This window comes from Pseudophryne corroboree, chromosome 5, assembly GCF_028390025.1.
Source record: "Pseudophryne corroboree isolate aPseCor3 chromosome 5, aPseCor3.hap2, whole genome shotgun sequence".
NCBI lineage: Eukaryota > Metazoa > Chordata > Amphibia > Anura > Myobatrachidae > Pseudophryne > Pseudophryne corroboree.
This window is the reverse complement of record NC_086448.1, coordinates 759,509,314-759,523,648: the sequence shown is the minus strand read 5'-3', so window position 1 is coordinate 759,523,648 and position 14,335 is coordinate 759,509,314. Positions and strand designations below refer to the sequence as shown.

The 14,335-nt window shown below is 49.0% G+C and overlaps 1 protein-coding gene across 5 annotated transcripts in view; it reads right to left on the bottom strand.

The window, feature by feature from the left end:
* VPS13B (vacuolar protein sorting 13 homolog B) overlaps positions 1–14,335 on the bottom strand; it is a 1,616,194-nt gene that overhangs the window by 109,532 nt on the left and 1,492,327 nt on the right. For all 5 annotated transcript variants that reach the window (XM_063924187.1, XM_063924188.1, XM_063924189.1 and 2 more), the window contains exon 49: positions 3,019–3,220. In XM_063924187.1, the coding sequence (XP_063780257.1) occupies positions 3,019–3,220 (202 nt within the window). The remainder of the gene's footprint in view (positions 1–3,018; positions 3,221–14,335) is intronic.

Below are 14,335 nucleotides of genomic sequence, written 5' to 3'. Positions count from 1 at the left end.
GAAAGAAAGAAAGAAAGAAAGAAAGAAAGAAAGAAAGAAAGAAAGAAAGAAAGAAAGAAAGAGAGAGTTACACTTACAAAGTGCCTCTCCAGACACTGTAAGACCGGAGGTGCCGGGCAGGAGGGGGAAGATCACATGGGAAGCACACATTTCCTTTCCGCCTGCTGCTGTAAGGGACTGAGTGGGCGGGGCTACGGAAACCACCTGACAGTGATGCGGATGAAGAGGGAGAGCTGGGAGCGGGCGGGGAGCTGCAGCGCTGCCTGGTTAGGTGTTCCAAGGCTCACAGAGGGCAGCGCTGCAGCTAGCGGCAGTGGTCACGACCCTGTGGGTTTTGCCGGCGGTCCTGCACCCACAGTGCTTTTGTGCTGTGTGCAAGGCACCACTGGCCCGTAGGTAGTTACGTCCCTGAGAACCTGTGGCGAGCGCAGCAAGCCACCGAGCCCGCATCATGGAGAACGAAGCGAGCCCACAAGGGGCTTTGTTTTGCTCACCCCCCTGCCGGCATTCTGGCAGCCGGGATCTCGACGTCAGTATGCTGACCGCCAGGATCCCGGCCGCCAGTCAACCATAACCAACGCATCTGAATAACTACTTGTGCCTGGTGTAGGATTTTCAAATATGTGTAGTTTACTGTATACAAAGATTTACAGCCTTATAGGAACTGAGATCTAAGGTGTATTACATTTAGTTAAAAGAAAAGTTTATTTTATGGCAGTAGTTTCCAAACTGGGGTCCGTGACACCCCTTGGTGCCTCGGGAAAGGGGGGGGAGGGGAAAGTGGGGCATCGCAGTGGTGCCATAGTTTGGTGGTCCAGGACCAATTCAAATTATTTATACTTAATTTAATTGGCAAAACCAGTCCCTCACCACATAACTGAACCTAAGGATGACATATTATAAACACAATTTACTTAATTTTATATTTTTTCCTGAATTTCTCAATAAGAATCTTTGGCCTAGGGGTGCCGTGAAACTAATTCTGAAACTCTAGGGCAGGGGTGTCAAACTCGCAGGCCGCATGCGGCCCCTACCGCATCCTTTTGAGACCTGTGGGCAGGGGTCCTTTTGTGGCCCGATCACCTTGCTTGCAGCAAGGGCAGGAGAGAGCAGAATAAAAAGGGGTGTGGCCTCACAAGGAAGGTGTGGTCACATAATAGTACGCCCAATTCAGATTACACCTCACAGTAGAACAATCTTAGGAGGCAGGTCCCTCCTCCCAGGCCAGTGCCATCATTCCAGTGATATTTGGGAAGATGACGCTGGCCACTAGAGAGCAAAGACCCGAAGAGATCACCGGGAAGATGGCGCCACTGCCACTGGCTACAGCACAGACATACTGGGGACCCTCCAGCAGCCCCTCCACCAATGCACGTCTTTTGGCGTTTTTGGGGCGTTTTTATAACAACATGGTGATGACACTGTAACACAGAGATTTTCAACCTTTTACAACTCGCGGCACACTGAACAAGATTTAAATATTGCCAAGGCACACTCAAATATAATGGTGATGCATGGTGCAGTTGCGTGTCCTAGGATGTCATGTCGCAGCTTTTCCATAGGTAACACCTGAGCCACATCTTAAAAGGCCAGAAGAGCCCAACAATGCCCGGGCCCGAAATTAGAACTGGCTCTGCAACCACTAAACCCACCAGTATTGATCGTTCCAGGTTCTCAGTAGCGGCAAAAGGCCTGGCTCTGCTTCTATGGCGGCACACCTGGAGACTGCTCAGGGCACACTAGTCTGCCACGGCACAGTGCTTGAAAAACACTTCTGTAATCACTAAAGTGTTTCAGATTAGCACAGTGGCTTCCGGTTGCTCGCTTGTTACTTGCTCTAGTTGTCATGTGTACTGGGCAAATATAGCAATCAGCAAGAAATGTGAAAATGAACAGAACATCACAACATAGTATAGGTATAACCCTGGGGTATAAATGTTCCTGACACTGGTAGCGTCACATAAAAACAAATGTACAATTTTACAAAAACCCACCTGGTGACCAAGACGTAACCTCCGGGACACTACTTGTAGCACAGGAGGGAGAAAGCGGAAATCAAGATAGCAATCTACATATTATCACCCCACTCTTCTAATAGCCATGGAGCAGCGACCATTCATACATGTCTGCTGCTCATTACAACCCCTTTCTGAACAAGCTTTTATGTTAATGTTTGGTTGCATCAATATCATTTCATGAACCATTACGTGTCAGCTTTGTTGTCATATTACACAGTGAAAGCATCAGATTTAAAGGTCTCATGTTTTTTGTGTTTATCCGTTTCTTATTAATTTTACATCCCATTGTTCTCAGTCAGATCCAGGACAGAGGGGTCTATTCAGGAAGCAGTGAAAAGGGTGGAGAAGTGAGCCAGTGGAGAATCAGCTGCTCCGTACAATTGTATTGTATGCAAATTCTAAATGTTACTTCAATGCTGATTGGTTGCCATGGGCAACTTCTCCACTGGCTCACTTCTCCACCCTTTTCACTGCTTTATGAATAGACCCCAGAGTATAGAATAGTGTGGTACTGGATAACTGGTTAGCATGGGGTGTTACTCTGGAGAGGACAGGTGCTGTGGCTATCTAGACAAGTGCTGACTTCAGTGAGACCCATGATCCTTCTACAGTCCTCCAGCAGCACCGAGGACACAGATGTATGGAAGGGTCCTTGTAGCTGTATCATTTAAATAGTAGGGATCAAAAGTAGGGATCACCACTGTCCTACTCCCTTAGGCTGCGGCCACACATAGCTTGGCCGCAAGGAGAATGCACATGGCGTCCACACACGTGCGTCAGTCCCGCTGCCGCCAGATCCAACTGCAGCATGCTGCGGTTGGGCCGGATAACAGGACGGCAGGATTTAATTGAGAACAGAACAAAATCCGTGTGGACACAAATCCCCCCCCTCCCAGCCAAGCGGGACCCACTTGACCGCTATGTGTGGCTCCAGCCTAAGATAGGGAAGGCCAAGGGATAAAAAAATTTTGGTACAGTATCTGTTTCAAATCACGCTTACCTGGAAGTTAGGAGGAATAATGGTTTTCCCAGCAGGAATCTGAAGAACTATGTTCTCACCCTCGAATAGCCAAAGGTCCCATCTGGATTGGTTGATAAGGAGAGCCCACGGGAGCAGCTCAATCAGTAATGTCTTCAGGTGGGCCTTCCATGGGGAGAGCTTGACCCGCATCGGACTGTCCCACTGAGCCAGGTGCTCACCACTGTAAGGGCAGAGTATAACGTTACCTGGGGAAGAGACAGGCAACCTGCTTCCTTTGATATCTGAAACAATCTAGTCATCTTATTACGGGCGCACTGAACATATTGTTCAATCTGGTTCAAGTAAATGCCAAATCTTTAACAAATGATATAATGCTATAATGAAGAGACGGAATCCTACATAATATACTTCCGTGGGGGAGACTTATAAGTATAAAAAGCTGTAATTTATCACAACGTATAGATAACTGCCAGCTGTACAATGAGATGAGGCCCAGCCACTGGGGGGGAGGAAGCAGGCTGTAGCATCTGCTGCTCCCACTTTACTTGTTATACTGCATGTGTTATGTGTCCCAGCGACTGGCTGCACGGCTAGCAGGTATAGAACAGAAAGGCAGTCCATATTTAGCGCCTTTAAGCATTTGGATTCCGGAATACATACATTTTGCCGGCGGTCACATGATCGACCACGGCATCCCGACACCAAGCTTTTATACTTAACCTGCAGTGTCGTATTAAATCAACCTACATTGAAATCAGTTCAGATTACAATGCTCATAAGCCCATGGCGTTACATACCTACCAATTAACCCCCTGTTACAAAGGTTATGGTGCTATCTGCAAATATTACTAACATTACATTAACCGTTAATGAGCACAATTTCCTAGATGGCTGCTGCTGAGTAAACAGGCTTTGTCTTGAGCTTGTAAGGCCACTGGCATTGCAGGTACACCTACCGTCTCCGCTAAAGTCTGGATCTTGTTATTTCTATTTCGTCCTAGAGGATGTTGGGCACTCTCAAAAGACCATGGGGTATAGACGGGATCCGCAGGAGACATGGGCACTTTAAGACTTTCAAAGGGGCGTGACCTGGCTCCTCCCTCTATATCCCTCCCCAGACTAGACGAGACACAGGGCACTCGGGGAGCTCTTAGAGTTTCTCTGAAAAGACTTAATGTTAGGTTTTTTATTTTGGGGAGATCTGCTGGCTTCATGGGATAGAGGGGAAAGCAGTCTAGACCCACTTCTAATGAGTTTCAGGGCTCTGCTGCTGCTGACAGGATGCCTTCAGCTCCTGTGGGGAGATGAACGCCGGGCTCTCCTGGATGCTCCCTTCCACAGCTTGCCGTCCCCCCTCTTCAGCCAGAAGACAAGTGAGTATTGAGGAAAAGACATCTTCTTCAAAAAGACGGCATATAAGAGGTACCGCACAGCGGCTTGCTCAGTGCGCGCCAGGCTCCCGTTCAGGTGCAGGGCGCTGGGGGGGGGGGGGGGGGGCTTGTTACCTCTATAAACTGGCTGGCAATGATATTCAGTGCCCAGGCACTGTCCGCAATACCCCCGCCAGGATAAATATATAAAATTAAGCGGGACGAAGCGCGCCATGTTGGGGGCGGGGCTTCTTCCTCACTGCTCACTGGCGCCATTTTCCTCCTCCTCAGTGAAGTCGCTGGTCCTTCCTCACCCGCAGCAAGTACCAGGGGGCTCAAAACAGAAGGGGGGAGGGGCATATTTATTTATTATAAGTAAAGCGCAGCAGCTCTGGGACATTTATTAGTGTGGTCAGACCTGCTTATTTGGCGCTGGGGTGTGAGCTGGCTATTTCCCTTTGTGTTCCCTCACAGGCTTGGTGTGTGTGCTGTCTCTGGGTAGTCGACATGTCGGAGGCAGATTATCCTTCTTCGGGGGATAATTTATCAGGGACACCGAATGTTTTGGGGGTGGCCCTGTCGGCACCGCCGACTGCAGATTGGTTAACTACATTGAATGCCTTGCATGCTAGTGTCACGTCATTAAATCAAAAATTTGATCAGTCTGAATCTCAATCCCAGGTGTGGAAAAGATCAGTGGAGGACGCTTTATTACGAATGCAAGACCCTGCGGGGTCACACAAACGTAGTTTTGACCAGTTAGTTGACACGGGTACCGACACGGACTCGGAGGGCGATGTCTATTATGCTGATTCTAGGTTGGACCCTAAATTGGCTAAGAGTATTCAGTATCTGACTGTTGCTGTCAAAGATATCTTGAATATTAATGAGGACCCTATTACACCTGAAACCAGGGTCCTTATTTACAAGGAAAAGAAGCGCTCGGTTACCTTTCCTCCTTGTTTCGAACTGAACGCTCTCTTTGATAGCATTAGGAACAGCCCTGATAAAAAATTTCTGATTCCTAAAGGAATCAGGGTGGCATACCCCTTTCCCGAGTCTGATAGGGATACGTGGGAAAATCCCCCCACAGTAGACAAAGCCCTGGCGCATTTGTCAAAACAGGTAGCCCTCCCTGCAGCCCAATCGACGGCCCTTAACTAGCCGGCGGACCGTAAGCAGGAGGCTACCCTAAAGGCTATTTTCACTACTATAGGTACGCTGCTCAGGCCTCTTGTTGCGTCTGCGTGGGTCAGTAGTGCTATTGAAAAGTGGGCGGACACTGTCTTCTGATTGGGATACTCTGGATAGAGATAACATCCAGGTAACGCTTGGTTATAACAGAGATGCAGCTGCATACTTGAAAGAGGCTGCAAGGGATGCTGGCCTGCTAGGTGCTAAGGCGAATGCTATGTCCGTTGCGGCTAGGCGAGCGCTCTGGACTCGCCAGTGGAATGCTGATTCCAAGAGAAATATGGAGTCTCTTCCTTTTAAGGGAGGTGAACTTTTCGGTGACGGTCTTACTGATTTAGTATCAGCAGCTACCGCGAATAAATCTACCTTTTTACCTTCTGTTCCTACGCAACAGAAGAAACCGCCACATTATCAAATGCAGTCCTTTCGGCCCAACAAGTATAGAAGAGGCCGAGGAAACTTCTTCCTGGCTACCAGAGGTAGAGGAAGAGGCAAGAGGGTACCCGCATCCTCGGGTTCCCAGGAGCAGAAGTCCTCCCCGGCTTCTGCCAAATCCTCCGCATGACGCCAGGTCTCCCTTACAGGGGCCCGCACCGGTGGGGGCACGCCTAAAGCTTTTCAGTCAGGTCTGGGTTCGCTCGGGTCTAGACCCTTGGGTATTGAGTATTGTGTCCCAAGGGTACAAACTGGAGTTTCAAGACGTTCCCCCTCACCGTTTTTTCAGATCAGCCTTACCAGCTTCGCTTCCGGACAGGGCTCTGGTCTGCGGTGCAGTACAAAACTTGTGTCAAAATCAGGTTGTGGTCCCGGTACCCCTGGCACAGCAGGGGCAGGGGTTTTCTTCAAGCCTGTTTGTGGTGCCGAAGCCGGATGGCTCGGTAAGACCAATCCTCAACCTGAAATCTCTCAATTTCTTCCTGGTGAAATTCAAATTCAAGATGGAGTCTCTCAGAGCGGTGATCTCCAGTCTGGAGGAGGGGGAATTCATGGTCTCATTGGACATCAAGGACGCCTAACTTCATGTCCCCATTTATCCTCCTCATCAAAGTTTCCTGAGGTTTGCTATCCAGGATACGCACTACCAGTTTCAGACGTTGCCGTTTGGACTATCCACGGCTCCGAGGATTTTCACCAAAGTAATGGTAGAAATAATGGTTCTCCTGCGCAAGCAAGGTGTTACAATTATCCCGTACTTGGATGATCTCCTGATAAAGGCGAGGTCCAAGGACAAATTGTTGCAGGACATTGCACTATCCATGTCAATTCTACAACAGCACGGCTGGCTCCTGAACTTGCCGAAATCACAGTTAATCTCGACAACCCGGTTGGCGTTTTTGGGCATGATACTGGACACGGTCCAACAGAGAGTGTTCCTCCCCATGGAGAAAGCTCGGGAAATTCAGAGTCTGGTAAAACTCTTGCTAAAACCGAAAACGGTCTCCATTCATCAATGCATTCAATTGCTGGGAAAAATGGTGGCGGCATACGAGGCCCTCCAGTTTGGGAGGTTCCATGCGAGAGTGGTCCAGTGGGACCTGTTGGACAAATGGTCTGGATCCCACCTTCATATGCACCGGAGGATAATTCTATCTCCCAACACCTGTGGTGGCTCCACAGCTCTCACCTCCTTGCGGGACGCCGGTTCGGGATCCAGGACTGGATCCTGGTAGCCACGGATGCAAGTCTCTGAGATTGGGGGGCAGTCACTCTGGGGGTGAGCTTCCAAGGAAGATGGTAAAGTCCGGAAACACATCTTCACATAAATGTTCTGGAACTGAGAGCCATTTACAACGGCCTCCTACAAGCGGAACATCTTCTTCGGAACCTGCCGGTTCTGATCCAATCGGACAATGTCACGGCAGTGGCTTACATCAACCGCCAAGGAGGCACGAGAAGCAGAGCAGCAATGGCAGAAGCCACGAAAATTCTTTGTTGAGCGGAAAAAATAAGATTTTAAACCTACCGGTAAATCTTTTTCTCCTAGTCCGTAGAGGATGCTGAGGACTCCGTAAGGACCATGGGGGTATAGACGGGCTCCGCAGGAGACATGGGCACTATAAAGAACTTTAGAATGGGTGTGCACTGGCTCCTCCCTCTATGCCCCTCCTCCAAACCTCAGTTAGAGAAACTGTGCCCAGAGGAGATGGACAATACGAGGAAAGGATTTTGTTAATCTAAGGGCAAGATTCACACCAGCCCACACCATCCACACCGTATAAACTGGAATATACGCAACCAGTTAACAGTATGAACACAAAACAGTATCAGCTAAAGACTGATCTCAACTGTAACATAACCCTTATGTAAGCAACAACTGTATACAAGCCTTGCAGATTTTGTCCGCACTGGGACGGGCGCCCAGCATCCTCTACGGACTAGGAGAAAAAGATTTACCGGTAGGTTTAAAATCTTATTTTCTCTTACGTCCTAGAGGATGCTGGGGACTCCGTAAGGACCATAGGGTTTATACCAAAGCTCCAGACCGGGCGGGAGAGTGCGGACGACTCTGCAGCACCGACTGAGCAAACGCAAGGTCCTCATCAGCCAGGGTATCAAACTTATAGAACTTTGCAAAAGTGTTTGAACCTGACCAGGTAGCTGCTCGGCAAAGTTGCAAAGCCGAGACGCCTCGGGCAGCCGCCCAAGAAGAGTGGAATGGGCCTTTACCGAATTTGTTAACGGCAATCCTGCCGTAGAATGAGCCTACTGAATCGTGTTACAGATCCTGCGAGCAATAGTCTGCTTCGAAGCAGGAGCGCCAACATTGTTGGCTGCATACAGGACAAACAGTGCTCCTGTTTTCCTAACTCGAGCCGTCCTGGCTACATAGATTTTTAAGGCCCTGACTACATCCAGGGACTTGGAATCCTCCAAGTCACTCGTAGCCACAGGCACCACAATAGGTTGGTTCATATGAAATGAAGAAACCACCTTAGGCAAAAATTGAGGACGAGTCCTCAACTCTGCTCTATCCACATGGAAGGTCAAATAGGGGCTCTTGTGAGACAAGGCCGCCAATTCGGACACCCGCCTTGCAGATGCCAAGGCCAACAACATGACCACCTTCCAAGTGTGAAATTTCAATTCAACCGTTTGAAGAGGTTCAAACCAGTGAGACTTCAGGAACCGTAACACCACGTTAAAGTTCCAAGGTGCCACTGGGGGCACAAAAGGAGGCTGGATGTGCAGTACTCCCTTTACAAAAGTCTGGACTTCTGGGAGAGAAGCCAATTCCTTCTGAAAGAAAATAGATAGGGCCGAAATCTGTACCTTAATGGAGCCTAACTTTAGGCCCATATCCACTCCTGTCTGTAGAAAGTGGAGAAAACGGCCCAGATGGAAATCTTCCGTAGGAGCATTCTTGGCTTCACACCAAGAAACATACTTCCTCCAGATACGGTGATAATGTTTTGCCGTCACCTCCTTCCTAGCCTTTATCAGAGTAGGGATGCTTTCCTCCGGAATACCTTTCCCAGCTAGGATTCGGCGTTCAACCGCCATGCCGTCAAACGTAACTGCTGTAAGTCTTGGAACTCGCAGGGCCCCTGTTGTAACAGGTCCTACCTGAGAGGAAGAGGCCATGGATCTTCTGTGAGCATCTCCTGAAGATCTGAATACCAGGCCCTTCGAGGCCAATCTGGAACAATGAGTATTGTTTTCACCCTTTTTTGTCTTATGATTCTCAATATTTTTGAGATGAAAGGAAGAGGGGGGAACACATAGACCGACTGAAACACCCAAGGTGTCACCAAGGCATCCACCGCTACTGCCTGAGGGTCCCTTGACCTGGCACAATACCTCCGAAGCTTCTTATTGAGGCGTGACGCCATCATGTCTATGTGAGGAATCAGAGCCAGCCATAGCCATAGGCAAACTAGGCAATTGCCTAGGGCATTTGATATGCCTAGGGGCATCAGCAGCTTCTGCTGATTAAAATTATATGCGGCATGCCTATATTCTGTATGTAGCATTTCATATGCAGATACAGCCACAGTCTCACACAGTATATAGGCATGCTGCATATCAGTTTAATCAGCAAAAGCTGCTTGTGCATCCTAGCCACATAGCAATGCAAATAAGATGCATTTTCATTAAAAAAAGGTGCCTGACGTTAGCATTGATGCAAGATTTGTGAGGACACATCTGTATCCAAGCAGAGGCAGAGGTCACAGTGTTAGTGGAAGTGTGAGTGCTGTGTGCATGTGAGAGGGTTGGTTGTGCAGTAGTGTTCGGAATATGTGTAAGGAGCATTATGTGTGTCATGTAAAAATGCATTAATAATGTGCAACATATGTGTAAAGGGCCACTATGTGTGTCATTATGTGTATAAGGACATTAATAATGCGCGGCATATGTTTAACAGGGTACTACTGTATGTGTGTCATTATGTGTATAGGGGCACTAATAATGTACAGCAAATGTGTAGGGGGCACTATGTGTGTCATTATGTGTATAAGGGCATTAATAATGTGCGCCATATGTGTAAGGGACATTATGTATAAAAGGGCATTAATAAAGGTTGTAGTAATGTGTAAGGCGCATTATGTTTATAAGGACATTAATGTGTCTCATATGTGTAAGGGGCATTACTGTGTGGAATTGTGTATAAACGCATTACTAATGTGTGGCATTATGTGTATAAGGTGCTCTACTATGTGGCGTTGCATATAGAAAGGGCACTACTGTGTCGTCTAATGTGAATAAAGAGCAATAAGGTGTGGTGCAATGTGAATAAGGAGCAATTCAGTGTGATGTAATGTGAATAAGGGGCTCTACTGTGAGGACTAACGTTTATAAGGTAAAGTGATACTTGTGTGGGATGTAATATGAATTATGGACACTATCGCAAGATAAAATGTGAATAAAGTTGCAGTACTGTGTGGCGTAATTGGAATTGGGGTTACTATTGTGTGGCCATGCCCCTTCCTAGCAAGAAGATGCCCCTTTTTGGGCTGTGCGTCAAATGTGCGAACTGTTCCTATTTAAAATATAGAGGGTACAAGGACTGCTATGGGTGAGGGGTGATGGTGCTGGGAAAGAGGTGCAAGGTCAGAGGCAGAACCAGCGGTGGTGCTAGGGGGCACGAGCCAAAATCTTGCCTAGGGCATCATATTGGTTAGGGCCGGCTCTGTGAGGAATTTCCCAAAGACTTGTTATCTCTGTAAAAACTTCTTGATGAAGTCCCCACTCTCCTGGATGGAGATCATGTCTGCTGAGGAAGTCTACTTCCCAGTTGTCCACTCCCGGAATAAAGACCGCTGACAGAGCGCTTACGTGATTTTCCGCCCAGCGAAGAATCCTGGTGGCTTCCGCCATTGCCACTCTGCTCCTTGTCCCGCCTTGGCAGCTTACATGAGCCACGGCTGTGACGTTGTCTGATTGAATCAGAATCGGTAGGTCGCAAAGAAGATCCTCCGCTTGTCGTAGGCCATTGTATATGGCCCTCAATTCCAGTACGTTGATGTGTAGACAAGCCTCCTGGCTTGACCATAGCCCTTGAAAATGTCTTCCTTGTGTGACTGCTCCCCATCCTCGGAGGCTCGCATCCGTGGTCACCAGAACCCAGTCCAGAATGCCAAACCTGTGACCCTCTAGAAGGGGAGCACTTTGCAGCCACCACAGGAGAGACACCCTGTCCCGGGGGGACAGGCTTATCTTCTGATGTATTTGTAGATGGGACCCGGACCACTTGTCCAGGAGGATGAAACCTGCCGAAGGGGATGGCCTCGTAGGCTGCCACCATTTTCCCCAGTACTCAAGTGCATTGATGAACAGACACTCTTTTTGGTTTTAGCAAGTCTCTGACCATGTTCTGGAGGTCCTGGGCTTTTTCCATCGGGAGGAAAACCCTCTTCTGTTCCGTGTCCAGAATCATGCCTAGGAATGATAGTCGAGTCGTTGGAATCAATTGTGACTTTGGCAGATTGAGAATCCAACCGTGTTGTTGTAGCACTCTCAGGGAGAGCGACACGCTCTTCTGCAATTGATCTCTCGATCTTGCTTTTATCAGGAGATCGTCCAAGTATGGGATAATTGTGACTCCCTGCCTGCGCAGGAGCACCATCATCTCCGCCATCACCTTGGTGAAAATCCTCGGTGCCGTGGAAAGCCCAAACGGCAACGTCTGAAACTGGTAATGACAGTCCTGTACAGCGAATCTGAGGTATGCCTGATGAGGAGGATATATGGGGACATGAAGGTATGCATCCTTTATGTCGAGTGACACCATAAAATTCCCCCCTGCCAGACTGGAGATCACAGCCCGGAGCGATTCCATCTTGAATTTGAACTTTCTCAAGTACAGGTTTAGGGATTTTAGTTTTAAAATGGGTCTGACCGAACCAGCCGGATTCGGGACAACGAACAGGGTCGAATAGTACCCTTTCCCCTGTTGGACTAGGGGAACCTTGACAATCACTTGCTGTTGATACAGCTTTTGAATTGCAGCGAACACTACTTCCCTCTCTGGGGGAGAAGCTGGCAAGGCCGACTTGAAAACTCGGCGAGGGGGCACCTCTTCGAATTCCAGTTTGTAGCCTTGGGATACAATATCCATCGCCCAAGGATCCACGTCTGACAGAACCCAGACCTGGCTGAAGAGTCGAAGACGTGCCCCCACCGGTGCGGACTCCCTCAGTGGAGCCCCAGCGTCATGGGGTGGATTTAGTAGAAGCCGGGGAGGACTTCTGCTCCTGGGAACTAGCCGTAGCAGGCATTCTTTTCCCTCTACCCTTACCTCTGGCGAGGAAAGATGAGCCCCGACCTCTTCTGGACTTACGCGACCGAAAGGACTGCATCTGATACTGTGGAGTTTTCTTTTGCTGTGGGGGAACAAAAGGCAAAAATGTAGATTTACCGGCGGTAGCTGTGGCAACCAGGTCCGCGAGACCTTCCCCAATCCCAAATAAAACTTCACCTTTGTATGGCAAAACCTCCATATGTTTCTTTGAGTCGGCATCACCCGTCCATTGGCGAGTCCACAGGGCGCGCCTAGCAAAAACCGCCATGGTGTTGGCTCTCGACCCCAGCAGCCCAACGTCTCTTTGAGCATCCCTCATATATAAGACTGCGTCTTTAATGTGGCCTAAGGTTAATAAAATGGTATCCCTATCTAGGGTATCAAGGTCAGCTGACAAGGTATCTGTCCAAGCTGCAACTGCACTACACATCCATGCCGATGCTATTGCCGGTCTAAGCCAAGCACCTGTATGCGCATAAATAGACTTTAAAGTAGTTTCCTGCCTGCGATCAGCAGGATCTTTGTGGGCTGCCGTGTCCGGAGACGGTAGCGCCACTTTCTTGGACAGGCGTGTTAAAGCCTTGTCCACCCTGGGTGAGGATTCCCAACGTACCCTGTCCTGTGCAGGGAAAGGATATGCCATAAGAATCCTCTTGGGAATCTGCAGTTTTTTATCAGGAGTTTCCCAAGCCTTTTCAAATAACTCGTTAAGTTCATGGGATGGGGGAAAGGTTACCTAAGGTTTCTTTTCCTTATACATGCGCACCCTCGTGTCAGGGACCGAGGGGTCATCTGTGATATGCTAAACCTCTTTTATTGCAATAATCATATAATGAATACTTTTTGCCACCCTCGGGTGCAACCTCGCTTCATCGTAGTCGACACTGGAGTCAGAGTCCGTGTCGGTATCAGTGTCTGCTATCTGGGATAGGAGACGTTTTTGAGACCCAGAAGGGCCCGGTGACCCAGCCGAAGCCGTGGATTGACTCCCTGCTCTTTCCCTGGACTCTGCTTTGTCCAATCTCTTATGTAATAAGGTCAGATTTGCATTTAAAACATTCCACATGTCCATCCAATCATGAGTCGGCGTTGCCGACGGCGACACCACAATCATCTGCTCCACCTCCTCCTTAGCTGAGCCTTCCGCATCAGACATGCCGACACACTCGTACCGACACCCCCACACACACACAGGGATATAGTTATAAGGAGACAGTTCCCCAATAATGCCCTTTGGAGAGAGAGAGAGAGTATGCCAGCACACACCCAGCGCCAACTGACACTGGAAAATAATGTCCCAGATAACAGCGCTTTTATATTAGATTACTGTGTAATACACTCACTGCGCCTTACAAGTGCCCCCCCCCCTCCTCTTTTCAGCCCTATGTCACCGTGTTCAGCAGGGGAGAGACCGGGGAGCCAGCTTCTCTGCAGATCTCTGTGGAGAAAATGGCGCTGGTTAGTGCTGAGGGACCAAGCTCCGCCCCCTCCGGCGGCGGGCTTCGGCCCCGCTCAAAATATTTCAAACTGGCGGGGGATATAAAGAATTACTGCCTCCGCAGTGTCTATGCCAGATACCGAGGTTTTATTGCTGCCCAGGGCGCCCCCCCTGCGCCCTGCACCCATCAGTCTTCTGCCGCCTTGAAGTCTTCTTTTCTTCCTATACTCACCCGGCTTCTATCTTCCGGCTCTGCGAGGAGGACGGCGGTGCGGCTCTGGGACGAACGGCGGGGGGAGACCCGTGTTTCGACTCCCTCTGGAGCTAATGGTGTCCAGTAGCCTAAGAAGTAGAGCCTATCACTTAAGTAGGTCTGCTTCTCTCTCCTCGGTCCCACGATGCAGGGAGCCTGTTGCCAGCAGTGCTCCCTGAAAATAAAAAACCTAACAAAATTATTTTTCAAAGAAACTCAGGAGAGCTCCCCTGTAGTACACCCTATTTCCTCTGGGCACAGGATCTAACTGAGGTCTGGAGGAGGGGCATAGAGGGAGGAGCCAGTGCACACCCATTCTAAAGTTCTTTATAGTGCCCATG